At 48.8% G+C, this 14909-nt stretch overlaps 1 protein-coding gene across 3 annotated transcripts in view; it reads left to right on the top strand.

The window, feature by feature from the left end:
- The window catches only part of Ablim1 (actin binding LIM protein 1), a 221084-nt gene that overhangs the window by 55833 nt on the left and 150342 nt on the right, over positions 1-14909 (top strand). Inside the window, exon 1 of one of the 3 annotated variants that reach the window (XM_055591552.1) lies at positions 12189-12255. The exons of the other annotated variants lie outside the window; for them this stretch is intronic. Within the exon in view, the coding sequence (XP_055447527.1) occupies positions 12213-12255 (43 nt within the window). The 5' untranslated portion in view covers positions 12189-12212. Of the gene's footprint in view, positions 1-12188; positions 12256-14909 lie in introns of those variants that run through there. 3 annotated transcript variants of the gene reach the window in all.

The following is a 14909-nucleotide window of genomic DNA, read 5'->3' as shown; positions in this document are numbered from 1 at the left end:
TGTGTGTGTGTGTGTGTGTGTGTGTGTGTGTGTGTGTGTGTGTGTGTCACAGGTAGCTTCAGGTACTGGTCAGAGAACCCAGCTTGGTTTTTGTAGACATTGCCTCTATGCCCTGGGACTCCAAGAGCAGGTTATGCTGACTGGCCAATGGGCCTGAGGCACTACTGTTTCTGCTTCCCCATCTCTGGACACACCCAGACGCCTACATTTCTAAGGGGCTCTGGGAGCTGAACCAGGTCCTGGTGGTTGGACAGGAAGTACTTTATCAGCCGAGATGTCACCCAGCTTCAGTTATGGATTTTGACAAGGCCGCAGACTTTGACTCTGTCATAGCACCTTCGGTGGCATGGTGCCAACCCCCCCAATCACCCCATCTAGCTCAGCACTGAAGTGAGGATGGAACAGACTGTTAGACCCATCCCTATAGATACATGTGGCTGCCTCAAGTGAGCATCTTCCTCACTCAGGGACAGACAGAAGGATGGGACTGGAGGCAGTTTTTGGTGAGGTAAGGGAATTAACTTATACTCAGGTCTTTTGTTTTATTGCAATTGATTTTAACAGCCTTATCGAGCTGTTGAATATGCTGTGTAATTTGCCCAAAACAGGTGATCCAGTATGTGTTAGTATACTTCCTGACACAGAGCCCGTCGCCACAATGACATTTCAATGTTTTCAGAGTCTAAAAGAATAAAATGAAATACCCTGACCCTCTAGCTAGTATCTCTCCAACCAAACTTTCCTGTCCCTCCCCCTCACCTCGAGCGCAGCCATCTGCCTTCCGTATCTGCAGAGATGTGTGTGAGAATCCTGCCTGGCTTGGCACAGTATTCATTCCAGTCCAGCAAATAGATTTCTTTATTCATTGTTGTGGCTGAAAATTATTTTATTTGCACCCGCAGTTTGTCCCTTCGTTGGTTGATTAATATTCAGGTTGTTGAACCTTTTTACCTAGTGTGGCTAATTTTGCTATAAACATTCTTGTACTTGTGTGTAGGGATCATGTGTTTTCTGTGTTCTTGGGTTTTATGGCCTAGGATGGGATTCCAGGGTCACATAACAACTCTAAGTTTACTCTTCTGATGAACTTGAACTCTGCAAAGTGGCTGCTCCGTTATACTCTGAAAACCTTCCTTCTACAGGCAGGGCTGAAAACAGAACACAGATTTCCGCTGGAGTTCATACTCCATAGTCGGCACCATGGAGCGTCTACTGAAAGACGCTTAAGTCGGGTGCTCTGCGGACGTGCCGCTGGTGCCCTTCCAAGAGATAATGTCCCTCAGGCAGGGGAAGCCATGATGTCCCCAGAGAAGACGTGATGATGGAGCATCAGGGAACCCTGGCCTAGGCGAGGGAGTCACATCCCAGCAGAATTAGGTGTCAGGATCTGGAGACAGCGGAGTGCTGTGGCTTTGAGTCGGGACACCCCAGGATTTGGTGTCAGCTCTTTCTCTCCCTAATCTACGTCAGAGCCCCCCTGCTGGGAAGGTCTGTAGAGGAGCATTGTCTTGTGAGACGGTCGGTTGCCTAGAAGCCCTGGACAAGCGTCTCTCTGTGAACAAGTTGACCAACCCCAAAGGCTGGTCAGTCGCCCGGAGAAAGACAAAGCACAGTAGGCTGCTTATGAAGCATCTCTTCTGGAATTATGCCAGCCCCAGTCCTGTTCTGAAACCCCACGGCTGAACTCCTAGACTCCATTTCTGAGAGTGTGGTCAGCCACGCAGAGCACAAGACAGGCCTAAGGACCTCCGGTGTCAGACGGAATACAGAGGAGGCTGGGATGCCCCACCCAGGGGCACTGTTGGCCCCAGATGGTCCTGGAACCAGAAGGAGGGTTATATACAGGGAGCACTAGGGCGGGACCCTCCAGCCCAGGTTCAAGACTGTGTTGTCTATGAGGATTCAGTGGAAATGTGCATGTCAGAGTGTTTGCTGTTCGGGCACAAGTAAGTAGCCAGTAAATGTTGGCTACCATAGCAGTAATGGTTTTTATCTTAGGAGTTATTTTGAGTTGGGACTAGTGGGAACAAGTAATCCCAGTGCTTAGGTGGCAGAAGCAGGGGGATTGCAGGTGTGAGGCCGACTTTGCCTCGTAGTGAGCTCAAGGCCAGCCTGAGCTACATATGAAGATTTGGTCTCAGGACAAAACAAAAGAAAAACCAGAAAAGCCAGAACAAAAATTATTTTGGTGCTGCCTTCCATGGCTGTCAGACAACAGGATTGGAAGCCTGGCGCTGTTGGTGAGTCACAGGAAGTGGGGGTCCCAGGAAGCCACTGCGTGCGTGGCACGTCCTGGCACCCTCCAGCACTCCTGCGACTTCCTATGCTAGTGAAGCCCAGTGCTCATGAGCAGCTCCTGGCAGAGGACACGGAGACATTTGGTAAGTCCTCTCTGCTCTGCCAGGAACAGCTCAAGAAGCAGTGCGGCAGCTTCCTGTCGCTGTCTGTGTTCAGTGTGCGTGTGGGGCTCTGTGCTGCTCTCGGTGTCCCCGCATGGATCTGCGTGCTCCGCTGCCGTGCTCAAAACAACCCTCGGAAGCTGGTGGGGAAGGCATTTCCTTGTTTAAGGGCAGGAAAGGAGTAAGTAATAATCGAGGACCTTAGGACAAAACAAACGCACAGTCAACAGGGGCCTTCGTCTGCCTGTGGCTCCAACTCCATCCGAGAGGGAAGAGGGAGGGAGGTCCCTCTTCTGCAGGACCATCTGCCATCCACTGGAGCCTACAGAGAGGCGATGCTGAGTGTGGCTGGAACTGTTGGCCTTTCATTTTCCATGTTCAGTGTTTACAATAAGTTTATAAATAAGCTCCTCCATCCATGCAGGGGTGTGGCCTGTTTATTCTTTGAGAATTTCAAACATGTATGCAATGTATAATGATCATGTCCATTTCTCATTTCCCCCTGCAATTCCTTCCAGCCCCCCGACAGATCCCTTTTCCAACTTCCTGCTTTCTTTTTATTTCTCCTCCTCCCCTTCCTCCTCATCCTTCTCCTCTTTTTCTTCTTCGGTTTTTTTTTTTTTTTTTTTTTTTTTTTTGAGACAGGTTTTCTCTGTGTAGTCCTGGCTGTCCTGGCCTTGAACTCATAGAGATCACCTGCCTCTATCTCCCCAAGTGCTGGGATTACAGGCGTGCACCACCACAATACCGGTGGTCAGGACTCCAAAGAAAATGACTCTCCCTCCCACAGCAGCCAGCAACTGTAGCTCAGCTAGGGGTGAGCCTGGAGAGCTCCTCCATCCATACAGGGGTGAGCCTGGAGAGCTCGCTCCTCCATCCAGGCAGGGGTGGGGCCTGTGTTGACCCCAGCATCCCAGTATAGTATCAACAGGGTGTCCTGGCCACTGGCACACCTGACATTTGTAAGTAACTCAGAAAACAGTTGCTTGTGCCAGACATGAACAAAACTTTGTTTCCCTCACTCATAAAACCGAAGTGTTTTAGGGGATCTTTTCTCTCATGCTACTGTAGGAAATCTGACTGTTTCTGGACCTGATGTTTCTGTCCGTGGGGGCTCTGGGGTATGGTACCAAGGAATAACTTAGGCCCTTGCCTTCCTGACAAGCAAATGGGCAGAGCCTGGCACTGTTCTCCAAGCCCTGGGGACATTGGGAGAGGGTTCAGTCACTATCATCAGTCGGGCATAATCTCAGAGCAAAAGATTCTGGGCTGGGGCCTGGGGACAGAGCAGCCTAGGTCACCTCCTCCTCCATAGGCCACTAGTTGGAAAGGGGTGCCCCCCTGCTGGGACTGTGCTCAGCACCTTCCCGGGATGTCTCCTCCCAGTTCTCAGATGCTGCATAACTGGGAGAACCTTGCGTGAGTGTGTGTGTGCTTGTGCATGCGTATGTACCTGTGTGTGTAAGTGCGTGTGTGCACATGTATGTGTGTGTCTGTGTGCACACGTGTGTGTGTGCAATGTATGTGTGTGCACATGTGTGAGCGTCTATTTGTGTATGTGTGTTTCTAAAAGCAACACCGAGCTGTTTTCAAAATAACCATAACATGCAATGTTGTGATTCTTGAGTGTTCACGTTCTTTCTGGCCGTGTTCAGGATTGCTGATCTACAACCACAATCGGGAATGTCTCGGGTGCTGGGGGGGTGTCAGGGAGTGTGGTCAAAGGTCAGAGAAGCTGTGTTCCCCAGGATGCTCTGGTGCTGGTGAGAGTCTGCTCTGGAAGGAGAATTAAGTCCTTACAGCTGTAGACTCGGGTGTGAAGAGCTTCCCTTAGCTCTGGATGGAGGCTGCGAAAGTATGTCCTGAGCTTTTGGTCAGTCGGGCATTCTGTTCCCTCCTCCTCGGCTCTGTTTCCTGACCTGTGGCCCTTGTGACACAAAGCAGTGACAGGCACCTGCTGCTCTGCGGGAGGTCAGTGTGCGGCTTCTGCTGCTCCAACGTCGCTCTCCCGTTGTCCACGTGAGTCCGGCAAGAGAGCAGCCTGGTTCTAACTTTCCCTCTGCTCAGGGTGGACAGGACAGGCGGCCTCTAGGTTTCTTTCACTCCTTTTCTAGTTCTTCTTCCCTTTATTTTGCAAGAATAGAGACCGAACTTCGGGACTTGTGCAAATTTTTCACCACTTAGACATCTCTCCTCCTTCAACAACAAGAGTCAGGCTGTCACTAAATTTCCCCAGGCTAGCCTTGAACTCACAGTGGAACTCACACTGTAACCCAGGCTGGCCTTGAACTCACTGTAACTCAGGCTGGCCTTGAACTCACTGTAACTCAGGCTGGCTTTGAACGTGTGCTCTTCTTGCCTCAGCCTCCTGAGTAGCCATGATTACAGGCCATCCTCCTCAGGCCCAGCCACAGCTGGTTGTTTTTAGTCTTCAAAGAACATGGAGGGAGGGAGATAAGAGGCGTACGGCCCTGCTGGACATTCTAGATAGTCCGCTTTTCCCTTTGATTTATAGTTGCCAGACTCCTGCCAAAGTTCTCATTCTATTAGTTTAGCCATGTCTCTGCCGAGGACTGTCAAGCCCAGCCTTTCTGCACAGCCAACATTGACCCCGACTCCTGCAGCAGACCCTTCCAGAGATCTGCGAGGCCCTGCCACAGCGGCCATCTTCCTGCACCTGCTCTCGAGTTGCTGTGTCACCTTGCCTGGTGCCCTTAACCAGCAGGGCTCAGACTGAGCCTTTCTGCTCTACAGAGACCTGTTCCCACTCTTTCTCTTAGGCTCCCCTCCACTTTCCTAGCATCCTCCGAATAAGTTGGAGGGACCTGTGAAACCTCTCTTTCTCCTGAGGCTGTGGATGGAGCCATGTTTATGTTTTTAGTACGTTATAGTATCTGCCATGGAAAAGGATGTGTATATGGACAGATGAATGAATGAATGCTCAAGACTCAGAGGAGAACTGTTTTCCTTGCTGCCCTGCTGCTGAGGCCTGGGAATCAGCATAGCAGAGCCTCATGGCTTTAGCTGCAAAGCTGTGGGCCAGCTTCCTTGCCAACTTCAAGGTCCAGCCCCATTCCTTTCAGTCATGTGACCCAGAAAAGTTGCTGAACATCTGAGACTCACTATTGTCATGTGCAAAATGTGGCTAAAACAACTCCAGTGAAAATAGATCATGACCCCCTAAAAACATATAAAGAGAAAATATTTCTTTATGTAGTGGGACCTTAAAAATTATTCCCTCCTTTTCTTCTCCCTTCTCCAATGCATGACGAGATAAGCATGTCTAGGCAACCAACATAGTTTTTTTTCAAAGGAAAGAATCCTGGAGAGACCAGGGAAAGAAAAAATGGAACTTGACATTTGAGCTGGAAAATAGATGAAGTTAATCCAAAATATGAGCAAAAGAAAAGTGTCCCTATGATTTGAATAATAATAGAAAATGAAAGGAAGGCACACCCATTCTCCCACCTGCCGTGCTTCGCTCTGCTTGATTTTATTTACTTTTTGATTCATTGATTGATGTTCTTTATTTCTTTATTTTATTTTCAGGCCCAAGTTACTGTTTACACAGGAAACTTTCTCCCTAAATCACTGGTTTGAGTATATAACGCTAGCAGGCTTGATGTGTTTTAATTATGTGTACTTAAAAACTAATCTTTGTGGCTGGAATTTATACAGTCAGAGTCACACATATAATCTTCTGTGTTTGACTTCTTCCGACTAGATTAGTGGTTCTCAACCTTCCTAATGCTGTGAGCCTTTAATACAGTTCCTCATGTTGTAATGACCCCCCAAGATAAAATTATTTTCGTTGCTTCCTCATAACTGTAATTTTGCTACTGTTAGAACTGTAATGGAAATATCTGTAATGTGTTTCCTGATGGTCCTAGGTGACAGGCTCATTGATTGTAGCATATTCTGTTCTCCCTTCACAGACCAGTCAGACCTTACTGATGGATATACGCGTTCTACCTAGTCTTCTGCTTTGCTTCTGCTTTGGGGCTGTTAGGAGTTGCACTTCTATGAAGAGTATGTGTAAGATGCTTTATAGACAAATGCTTCCAGTTGGTCTATGTCTACCAGTGGGACTGCTGGGGCAGGTGATAGTTCTAAAGTAGATTTGTTTTGTTTTGGTTTTGGTTTTCAAAACGGGGTTTCTCTGTATAATCCTGGCTGTCCTGGACTCACTTTGTAGACCAGGCTGGCCTGGAACTCACAGAGATCCACCTGCCTCTGCCTTTCAAGTGCTTGGATTAAAGGAATGCACCCCCGCCAGGGCTTCTAAACTGAATTTTTTAAAGAACCCCTGGGGTGTTTTGCAGAGCAGCCACATTATTTTGCTGTGTGGTTTCTTTCTCTTTAAGGCAGCCCACGTCACTGCAAGCATCGAGCTGTAATGTACTCTGAAGGCAAGCTGGGGTTTTGTTCCTCAACATTATTTACTGGTTTCTTTGCTTGCTCTTTAGAAATCTTTGCTCATCCAGTTTGACAGCTATAGGTAGCAACTGAAACTCATCAGAAAATATAAGACACGATTTAAGACACAGTGCCCAGAAAAACAAACAAAATCAGTCGTAACGGTTTGTTTGTAGCCTACGTTGAAGGAGGATTCTCATGACACCGTATTAGACCCATGGAATAAAGAAGGAAAGTTCTTGAGAGAAAGGTCAAATGACCGGGTCCACCGCCAGCACCCAGCCTGCTCTCTATCCGTCCTGTCAGGTCATCTTTCATATCACTAGAATATGATGGCCAGTTCCCAGTTTTGCTTCACATCATTCTCTTTCTTGAAGTGCTAACGTGTGATTCCAGTGTGCTGCCGCTCGTGGGCATCTTATCCCTCTCACAGGCCTGGCTTGTCCTTAAGGGACAGGCAGTCCATGTAACCACTGGATGGGCATCAGTCAGGACTTCAGGGGCACTGGATAAGCAAGCAGCTGCCTGGCTGTCGAGGTCACCACTGAGACCATATCATCCTCCACAGACATGCCATGTGATGTTAGGTGTTTAGTAACCTTTCAACTGAGCCTCACCTGTCAGACCACACGTCAGCAGGACAGCTTTAGTCAGGAGTTAGCAAGGATGTGAACAACTGTTTCTAATATGTTTTGTAAATTAAATCTCTATCAAAGGCAAGAACAAACAAACAAACAAAAATCAGGAGTAATCCAATTCAATCTCTACATGTAAAATTGTTGGCCAAAGATGTCAAGTCCAACCGTGTCTTCTGTAGCTGGACTTGTCACCTTGCCCTAGAGGTTTGTTCCCCCCACCCCTCTGAGGCAAGTCTTTCCTCTGAAGACCTGCAGAGCGTGTTCTCAGGGTCTCAGATTCGAATCTCTCTCCATTGATGTAAAGATGAGTCAGGACCTTTGCTGCTTGCACCATGAGAAAGTAAGCACAGACATGGCCCAGTTTGTCTCTCGGAGACACTTTGTGCTGCAGACCGGCAAGATGCAGTGTTTATTAGCATAATTAATGAGTCAGCACTCATTCTTTTCTTTCAGAGGTTTGTCCAATTGGCCTTCCAGCATAGATTTTGTGACTTAACGCTGCCTTTGTGGGTTAGTTGATTTTTTTTTTCTGTGCAGAAATTTATATCCAGCAAAGATTCTCAGAGCTCTTATATTTTATTCAAGAAAGACAAAATGTGTATTTCAGATCTTAATCCAAGAAAAAAATTTATATTCTAAAGCATTTCTCTTTCTGTCTGGTTTTCTCCAAACCCAAATAAATCCACCACAGAGGGAAAATGTTTTCCATCTTCTTGGGGGGCTGCAAGAATGAGGGGAAGGAAACTGCCGTATACGGCAGGTCTACATACAGCGGCGTGGCACAGGGTGTAGGTGCCAGCAGTCTTTGGTTAAATGGCAGGAACAGGAAGCTGTTTGAGCACTGAGAAGAGAACACACACACACACACACGTGTAAGCGTGACAGAATAGGGTCATGACCGGCCCATCCCTCTAAAACTTGGGAAGTGCCATGGGTTCGCCTCTCCCCTAACACATAACCATGCTCTGGAGAGACATTTGGGCATATCTGTTTATCAAGCCATTGCTGGTTCTGACCCATTCACCTCAGCCAGTCCATGTGTGCTCATTTATATACATTAAGGAGGAGGCACCTAAGCCCACTAGGCATGCTTGCAGATTCCACTGTGTGTGCACAATAAAATGATCTTAAAAATAGTTGATTTGCCTGAGAAAAACCAGGTTCTGTTTGGTGAATATATTTGGTCTCTAAAGAGTATTGTTCCACTGATCTATATGACCGAAGACTCCTTGAAAATGATCAGTAGATCAACGTGATTTTATGTTCTTTTTTTTTTCTTTTCTTTTTTTGGCATAAAAATATGGATGACTTAGATAACCTTTCTTCTGGATAGCTGTATCAGGAGTGTGTGAGAACGCCCCACCCTTTTCCCCTGGCACTCCCATAATACCCACCGCTCGGAACCTGAGCACACACCAGGCCCTGTGGGGCCTCTCCGTACCACACCTAACTGTATGTTTACTGTAGAGGCAGGCACTGACTATGAGTGTGGATGTGTGTGTGCATGTGTGTGAGTGTATGTGTGAGCGTGGTGAATGTGTGCGTGTGCATGCATGTGTGTGTGCTTGTGTGTAAGTGTGAGTGTGTGTGCGTATGCTGGGAGTCTGCTGTTGCCTTTACGTCTGCACAGCTTTGGCAGAGTGTGAGGTTCTTCACGTAAGCGCTTCCCTTGGGCCAGGGCTGCTCAGCCCAGGGCCTTCGTCTTTGCACAGCGACACTGCAGGGAGCCTGAGGTCTCTTTCTGGGTAGATGGCGAGCTCTTTGGTTTTTAGTTTTTGGTTTTTTGTTTTCTTGGCTTTTTTTCCCTGCCTTGATGTCTAGAGAATAATAACACCTTTGAAATCCAAAGTTTAGCCTGGGACCTGAATTAGTTTACTATATAATTTTTTTTCCCATAATATTACATGTGTGCTGTTTAATTTGCAAGTTCAGATCTGGGGTTGTTCTGTTTTTTTCTGTGAGGTATGTTTTAGCTTTCACCTTACACTCTGTTGGTTTTCTTGCAGTATTCTGGATCCTTTCTTCTGCGTTCACTGAGCTCATCTCAGACTTTCCTGTGCTCAGAATTTGATGTCTTATTGGCATCTCTTTTGCTCTGTTCTCATTGTTAGTATCTCTTGGTCCTAGTTTTCATTTTTTCTACTGTCTCATTCCTTCCTCTCATTATTTGGTGCCAACTTCTCAGCCTGGAGAGCTTTCCTGTTTATTCATGCCCTGCCCCTTCACACACTTCCCTTCCCTCTGGCTGCTGCTGCAGCTGGAGAGGTCCTGTTGAGGCCAGAGCAGGTCCTGGGCTGTCAGAACCTTCCTGACCTGACAGGAAAAGTGGGGCCTAGAGTAACCCCTCCACCTCCCTGCTCCCACCCCTTCCCAGGTAAGCCTCACCCCAGGGCATTCGATCCCACTCTGTCTGGGGTGTTTGTATGTGCTCTCATGTGGCTCATTCTTTCCCTCTGCACATTTATTCAAGTGGCGATTAATCAGCGTGCCCTCCAGTGCTGTCGTCCAGCCTTTCCTAAAATACTTCCTGCTCCTTACGCACACACACAAAAAGTGACTTGGTGTTTCCCTTCGCCACCCCAGCCATTGTCCACCGTCGCTCCAGGAGCTCCGGCCTCACCACTGAGCCAGAAGCTGTTGCGCCGCCACTTTTCGGTGTGAGGGAAGGCAATCCGGGTGGAGAGGACACCACAGGGTTCCGCTAACCTTCTTTCTACAGTCAAGCGACAGGTTTGACCGGAGTCTGAGCTGAGCCGGGGGTATGACACACCCTGTCCTCAGCTTCCATGCTTTAGAATTCTCATGTGCCGAGATGCCTTGGAGTTCTGTGCTCTAGCGCATTGCACGTCGGCCATGGTAAAGGGACGTGAGGGATGAGATACACGAAGCACCCATCTCCCCGGTGGTGTGTACTCCACTGCCCCTCTGCGCTTCACTTAGAAAATCGTAAGTTGTAGGACTGTATTATTACGATGTCAGCGGGGCCACACACAGCTCGCACACCCGGGGAGCTGGCCCTGTCCTTGCTGTGACGTCACTGTTGGAATGTGTTACTGCCATTCACAGATGTGGCTGCTGACTCCCACATTAGGAAAACAATGTGCCCAAAGCCACTGAGCCGGAGCACACGGAATTCGAGCCCGCCTGCGTCCAAGCTTCCTGTTCGGCCAGTGTGGCTTCCCAGCATCCCCACCGGGCAGAGGCCAGGCCGGGGGTGGGACTGTTGCTGCACAGTTGAGTTACCCATCCTGGACAAATGTCCTCTGTGACTCTGGTTTTCCTCTTCATTAATGCCTCTTACTCATACAAAGTGCAGATTTTCAGAGTGTACAGTGTGGGTGGCCCAGTCCCGTCTAATGTCCTTTCTGTGGTCACAGCAGGAACGACGATGGCTGTGCAGGCCTCTCATCTGGCCTGGCCACTCGGGTGCTGACTGAAATGTCCCAGGAGAATGAGAAAAGGCTGCTCTCTGGGGAGGTGCCAGGGCACTCAGGGGAAAGCTGGGAGGCCAGGTGAGGGCAAGGGTGGGGTGTGGGGTTTATATCTTGCAAAATTCTGTAACCAAAAAAGAAGCCTTTAAGTATTTATGTAAATTCCAAATCACAGTTTCCTGAGAATGATTACACAGGTTAGACAGAGCTGTGATTGAGCAGCATTATCAAAGACTGTGGATGCAGGAGCTGGCTTCTGCTGCCCAGTGTGGACTGGGAGCCGGCCTCTGCTGCCCAGTGAAGCTGTACCTGGAAGGACAAGGTTTCGATGCCCTGGCCACAGCAGATCCCAACACATGAAATCTGACGTCAGATAAAGCATCAGTTATCAGGAGAGAGATTACCTTACACCCACAAAGCAAGATGCAGTATCATTTCCATTGTATCAGGTCCTCTGTAAGAGTTACCAAAGACATTAACGTTTGTGTGTGTGTGTGTGTGTGTGTGTATGAGACAGAGAGAGAGAGAGAGAGAGAGAGAGAGAGAGAGAGAGAATGAGCTTGTGAACTGCCTGGGCTTGTCTGGCTCTCTGTGGGGAGGGGATGTATGTATTTGGATACTTGCATGGAGTGTTTTTGCCTCTGTATGTGCAGTGTGTGTGTGTGTGTGTGTGTGTGTGTGTCTTGTGCAGTCTGGGAATAAGAAGGAGGGGTTAACATAACCTCCATAGAATGGAAGATCCAGCTACCCAAAGGCAGAGTCTGTGACTTTGAACTTGGACCAGCCTGACTTGGCTCACAGGTGATGTCCTAACCTGCCCCCTCCAGCTGTGCTGAGGGCTTTGAGGTGGTGATGGGAACCTGGCTGGAATGTGGCAACACATGATTGGCACACTGCCATGATGACAAGCGTGACAGTGAGGGGAAGCAGGAAAAGTGAGGCTTCTTACAACATGACTTAGCTGGTTCAGGCCTCTGCGGCTGGCTTCTCTTCAAGGTCATCCGTTTGGATCTTGGCAGATTCTCTCAAGTAACTGTGAAGTTTATTTTTTATCTAAGAGACTGAATTTCCTGTTAAAGTTAAGAGTAAATTACAAGTTGGATTTTCGGTCTACTCGATTTTTATTTAGAATTCTGGCGTTTCATGTGATAAGCTGTCCACCCTTAACCCTAGAGTTGCTGTACTTGGATCTGGCATGTATCTGAGGTTCCTGTGTCCAAGGCTCCAGGTCGGTGCTGAAGTGGCAGAGCAGTAGAGGAAGGTCTCCTGGTCATGGAGGATGAACGCTGCAGGGGATGCTGTCCTCTGAATGCACAGCCCGAGGCGCCATGCTGAAAACAACCCTCCCCTTCCTCAGAGCACCTCTCTCAGGTATTTATTAAGTTAGGGGCCAGTGACTAAAGCACAGAGTGTGCATCAAATACCGCACTCCAACCTAATGCCATCATTGCACGAGTACAGATACCATCACATGTGAGGCCTTCCCAAGAGAGCGCATAGAAATACCTGCGTCAGGGTGCAGAGCTGGGGAGGAGGCTGTGGCAGTAAGTGCCAGAAAGTGCCCGAGGGGAGAAGCTTTGCCATGAAGGCACTGCCACCCTGCCCATAGGAGCGGTTGTTCTGTAGCTTTAGGAGACATGAGAGAGAGAGAGAGAGAGAGAGAGAGAGAGATAGAGATGATAGTAACTTGCTTTTCAGAATGCCTTTGTGCAAGTTAGACAGAGCTGTTTTGGTACGTGTCAGTGTTTCGTGTGCCTGAAATTAGGTTGAAGTCTGTAAGATTATTAAAAAAGACGCTACAGGCTCCAGTACTAGGTTGTAGAAAGCTAACTGATTTTACGGTTCCTCTGGCATCTCCACCCTCAGTGGACTGTTCATAATGACCTTTATATAAACTGAGGGAGCCTCCTGCTTAGATCCAAACTCAGACCTGTCTCCTGAGGACCACAGGGAAGCCCTGTCCTTAAGGACTCAAGTTCCTGACCTTGGCCAGGCACTGACTGGGCAAGACCATTTGAGAAAAATCTTAAGAGTTGTCTGCTGAGCACTGGAGCATTTGCAGGACCCAAGGAGCCACACCAGGGGAAATTTGTCCCAGGCTTCAGGGCTGTTTGTAGTCTCTGCTTTCGGTAATTGTCAAAAAGGTTGCAGTGACTGCCGCACAGATCATTATTTTGGCCAACGAAGAGTATAAATATTATCTTCCGGATGTGGTGCCATGCACATGGCTGTTTGCAGATCTTATGCTATCTTCCCAGTTGTCTGGGCTGGGGTCATCAATCAGCAGGGGAGCTGGCTGTGGTTCAGGCTCATCCCTGTGGAGTCTGAGTCATCAGAGCAGCAGCGATGGCCTGGTGTCTGCATCTCAAGGACCCGCAGGGCTGCCAGTCCCTGAAGGATCTGCAAAACACACCCAGGGTGGAAATGGACCATATATCCTCAGGCTTCTAAGCACATAGTGACATTACGGATGGGAAGCCGTCACTACGGAACCATGAGACTCCCGAAGGATTGTGCTTTTAGAAACGCCGCATGGGTGCTGTGGGAGGTGGTCCTTTTATCCCGTTATCAGAGAGATTTTAAATAAACTAGCAAACCCAGACGCTTCCTGGACATCTAGTCTCTTTAGGGCAGTCTAAGCATGGGAAGTGCATGGAATACCCCATGGGGAAAACAGGTTCCTGGGGCTTTGAGACGCAGCCCAGAGACTTAGAGCTGAATTTCAGAACCAAGAAGTAGCGTAGACTTGAGAGTCTAGCCCAAAGTCCACTGCCTCCAAAGTCCAGCCTCTGCGTGGCCTGGCATGCATGGTGTGGTGTGGTGTGGCATGCCCAGCCCCTCCGTGCTCTGCCACCCACCTAAGCTTGTGCTTCCTGTGCCGCCCACAGCTTTTGGCTACTTGATACCTTCTGTCCTGTGACCTCTGCTGGGAAAGGTCTGTGTGCCCCACCCACCAGCCAGCTCTCATCCTCCTCCTATCCTGACTTCCAGAGCCAGGGCTCAGTACTGCCTGCGTCCAGTGCCTCTCAGAGCCTTCTAATGTAGCAGGAGTATTGTGCATTTCGGTGCTGTCTGTGTCACACCTGGCATGAACCAACCTCCAACTAGCATCTGAGGTGGGGTTGGCAGATGTAAGGGCAGAGGGGAAATGAGAGACTTGTTCTCCAGGGGTTTTTCTCTCTCTCTCTCTCTCTCTCTCTGTGTGTGTGTGTGTGTGTGTGTGTGTGTACTGGATTCTGCTAGGGAGGAGGTTGAGAGGTGTTGAGGTATTACCTGCACACCTCAGGGTCCTCGGGCTTTGGAAGGGTCCTGACATTGGTCCCTGCATTGTGGTGCCTGTGCAGCAGGCTCTGCTGTGCAGAGGTTCTTCCACAGATGTTTCCAGTGGTGACATTGTCCCCTTAGGAGTTTCTAGTCAGCGGTGGATGCTTGACTTCTTACCACGAGTGGCGGTGAAGAGTTGCAAGCCTTTTCTCTCCAGCAGTATGGGCTCAGTCCTTCAGTCATGCGATGGACAATCTTTGCTTCCTTTTATGAGTGGATGAAAAGGGTTGAGAGTAAAACAGGGCTGCATGGTGGACCTGTCTCATCCCAGGGAGAGGCGAGGAGGGAATTTCCCTGGAAATCATCTCTAGAAATTTGAACTAAAGCCCTCAGGAACTGTAGGCTTCTTTCCTTCCCCTTGTTTACTGTACCAGCTTTGTCTTTGTTTTTCCTCCCTCTTCTCCCCAGCTTTCCTGTGTAAGCAGCAGGTATCTCTATTCGCTTTGCTTCTTGAGGCAAAGCACAGCAATAAGTTGAGCGATAGCCTCTGGTCGCCTTGGGAGGCCAGATGATGCTTTGCTACTAAAGTAGCAAAAAGCAGAGATGCCTGACTGTCAGGGGAAGCCTGCCACAGAGCTGTCAGTTAGCGTTAACTTCCGGTGATTCATCTGTTGTGACTGCAGTACAGACCAATTCTTTCCATGGAAAACGCTGGTGTGTGTGTGTGTGTGTGTGTGTGTGTGTGTGTGTGTGTGTGTGTG

The sequence above is a fragment of the Psammomys obesus genome, unplaced genomic scaffold, assembly GCF_907164565.1.
Source record: "Psammomys obesus unplaced genomic scaffold, mPsaObe1.curated_primary_1811, whole genome shotgun sequence".
Classification (NCBI taxonomy): Eukaryota; Metazoa; Chordata; class Mammalia; order Rodentia; family Muridae; genus Psammomys; species Psammomys obesus.
Note: the sequence above shows the minus strand (reverse complement) of the source record. Positions and strands in the feature narration are given on the sequence as shown.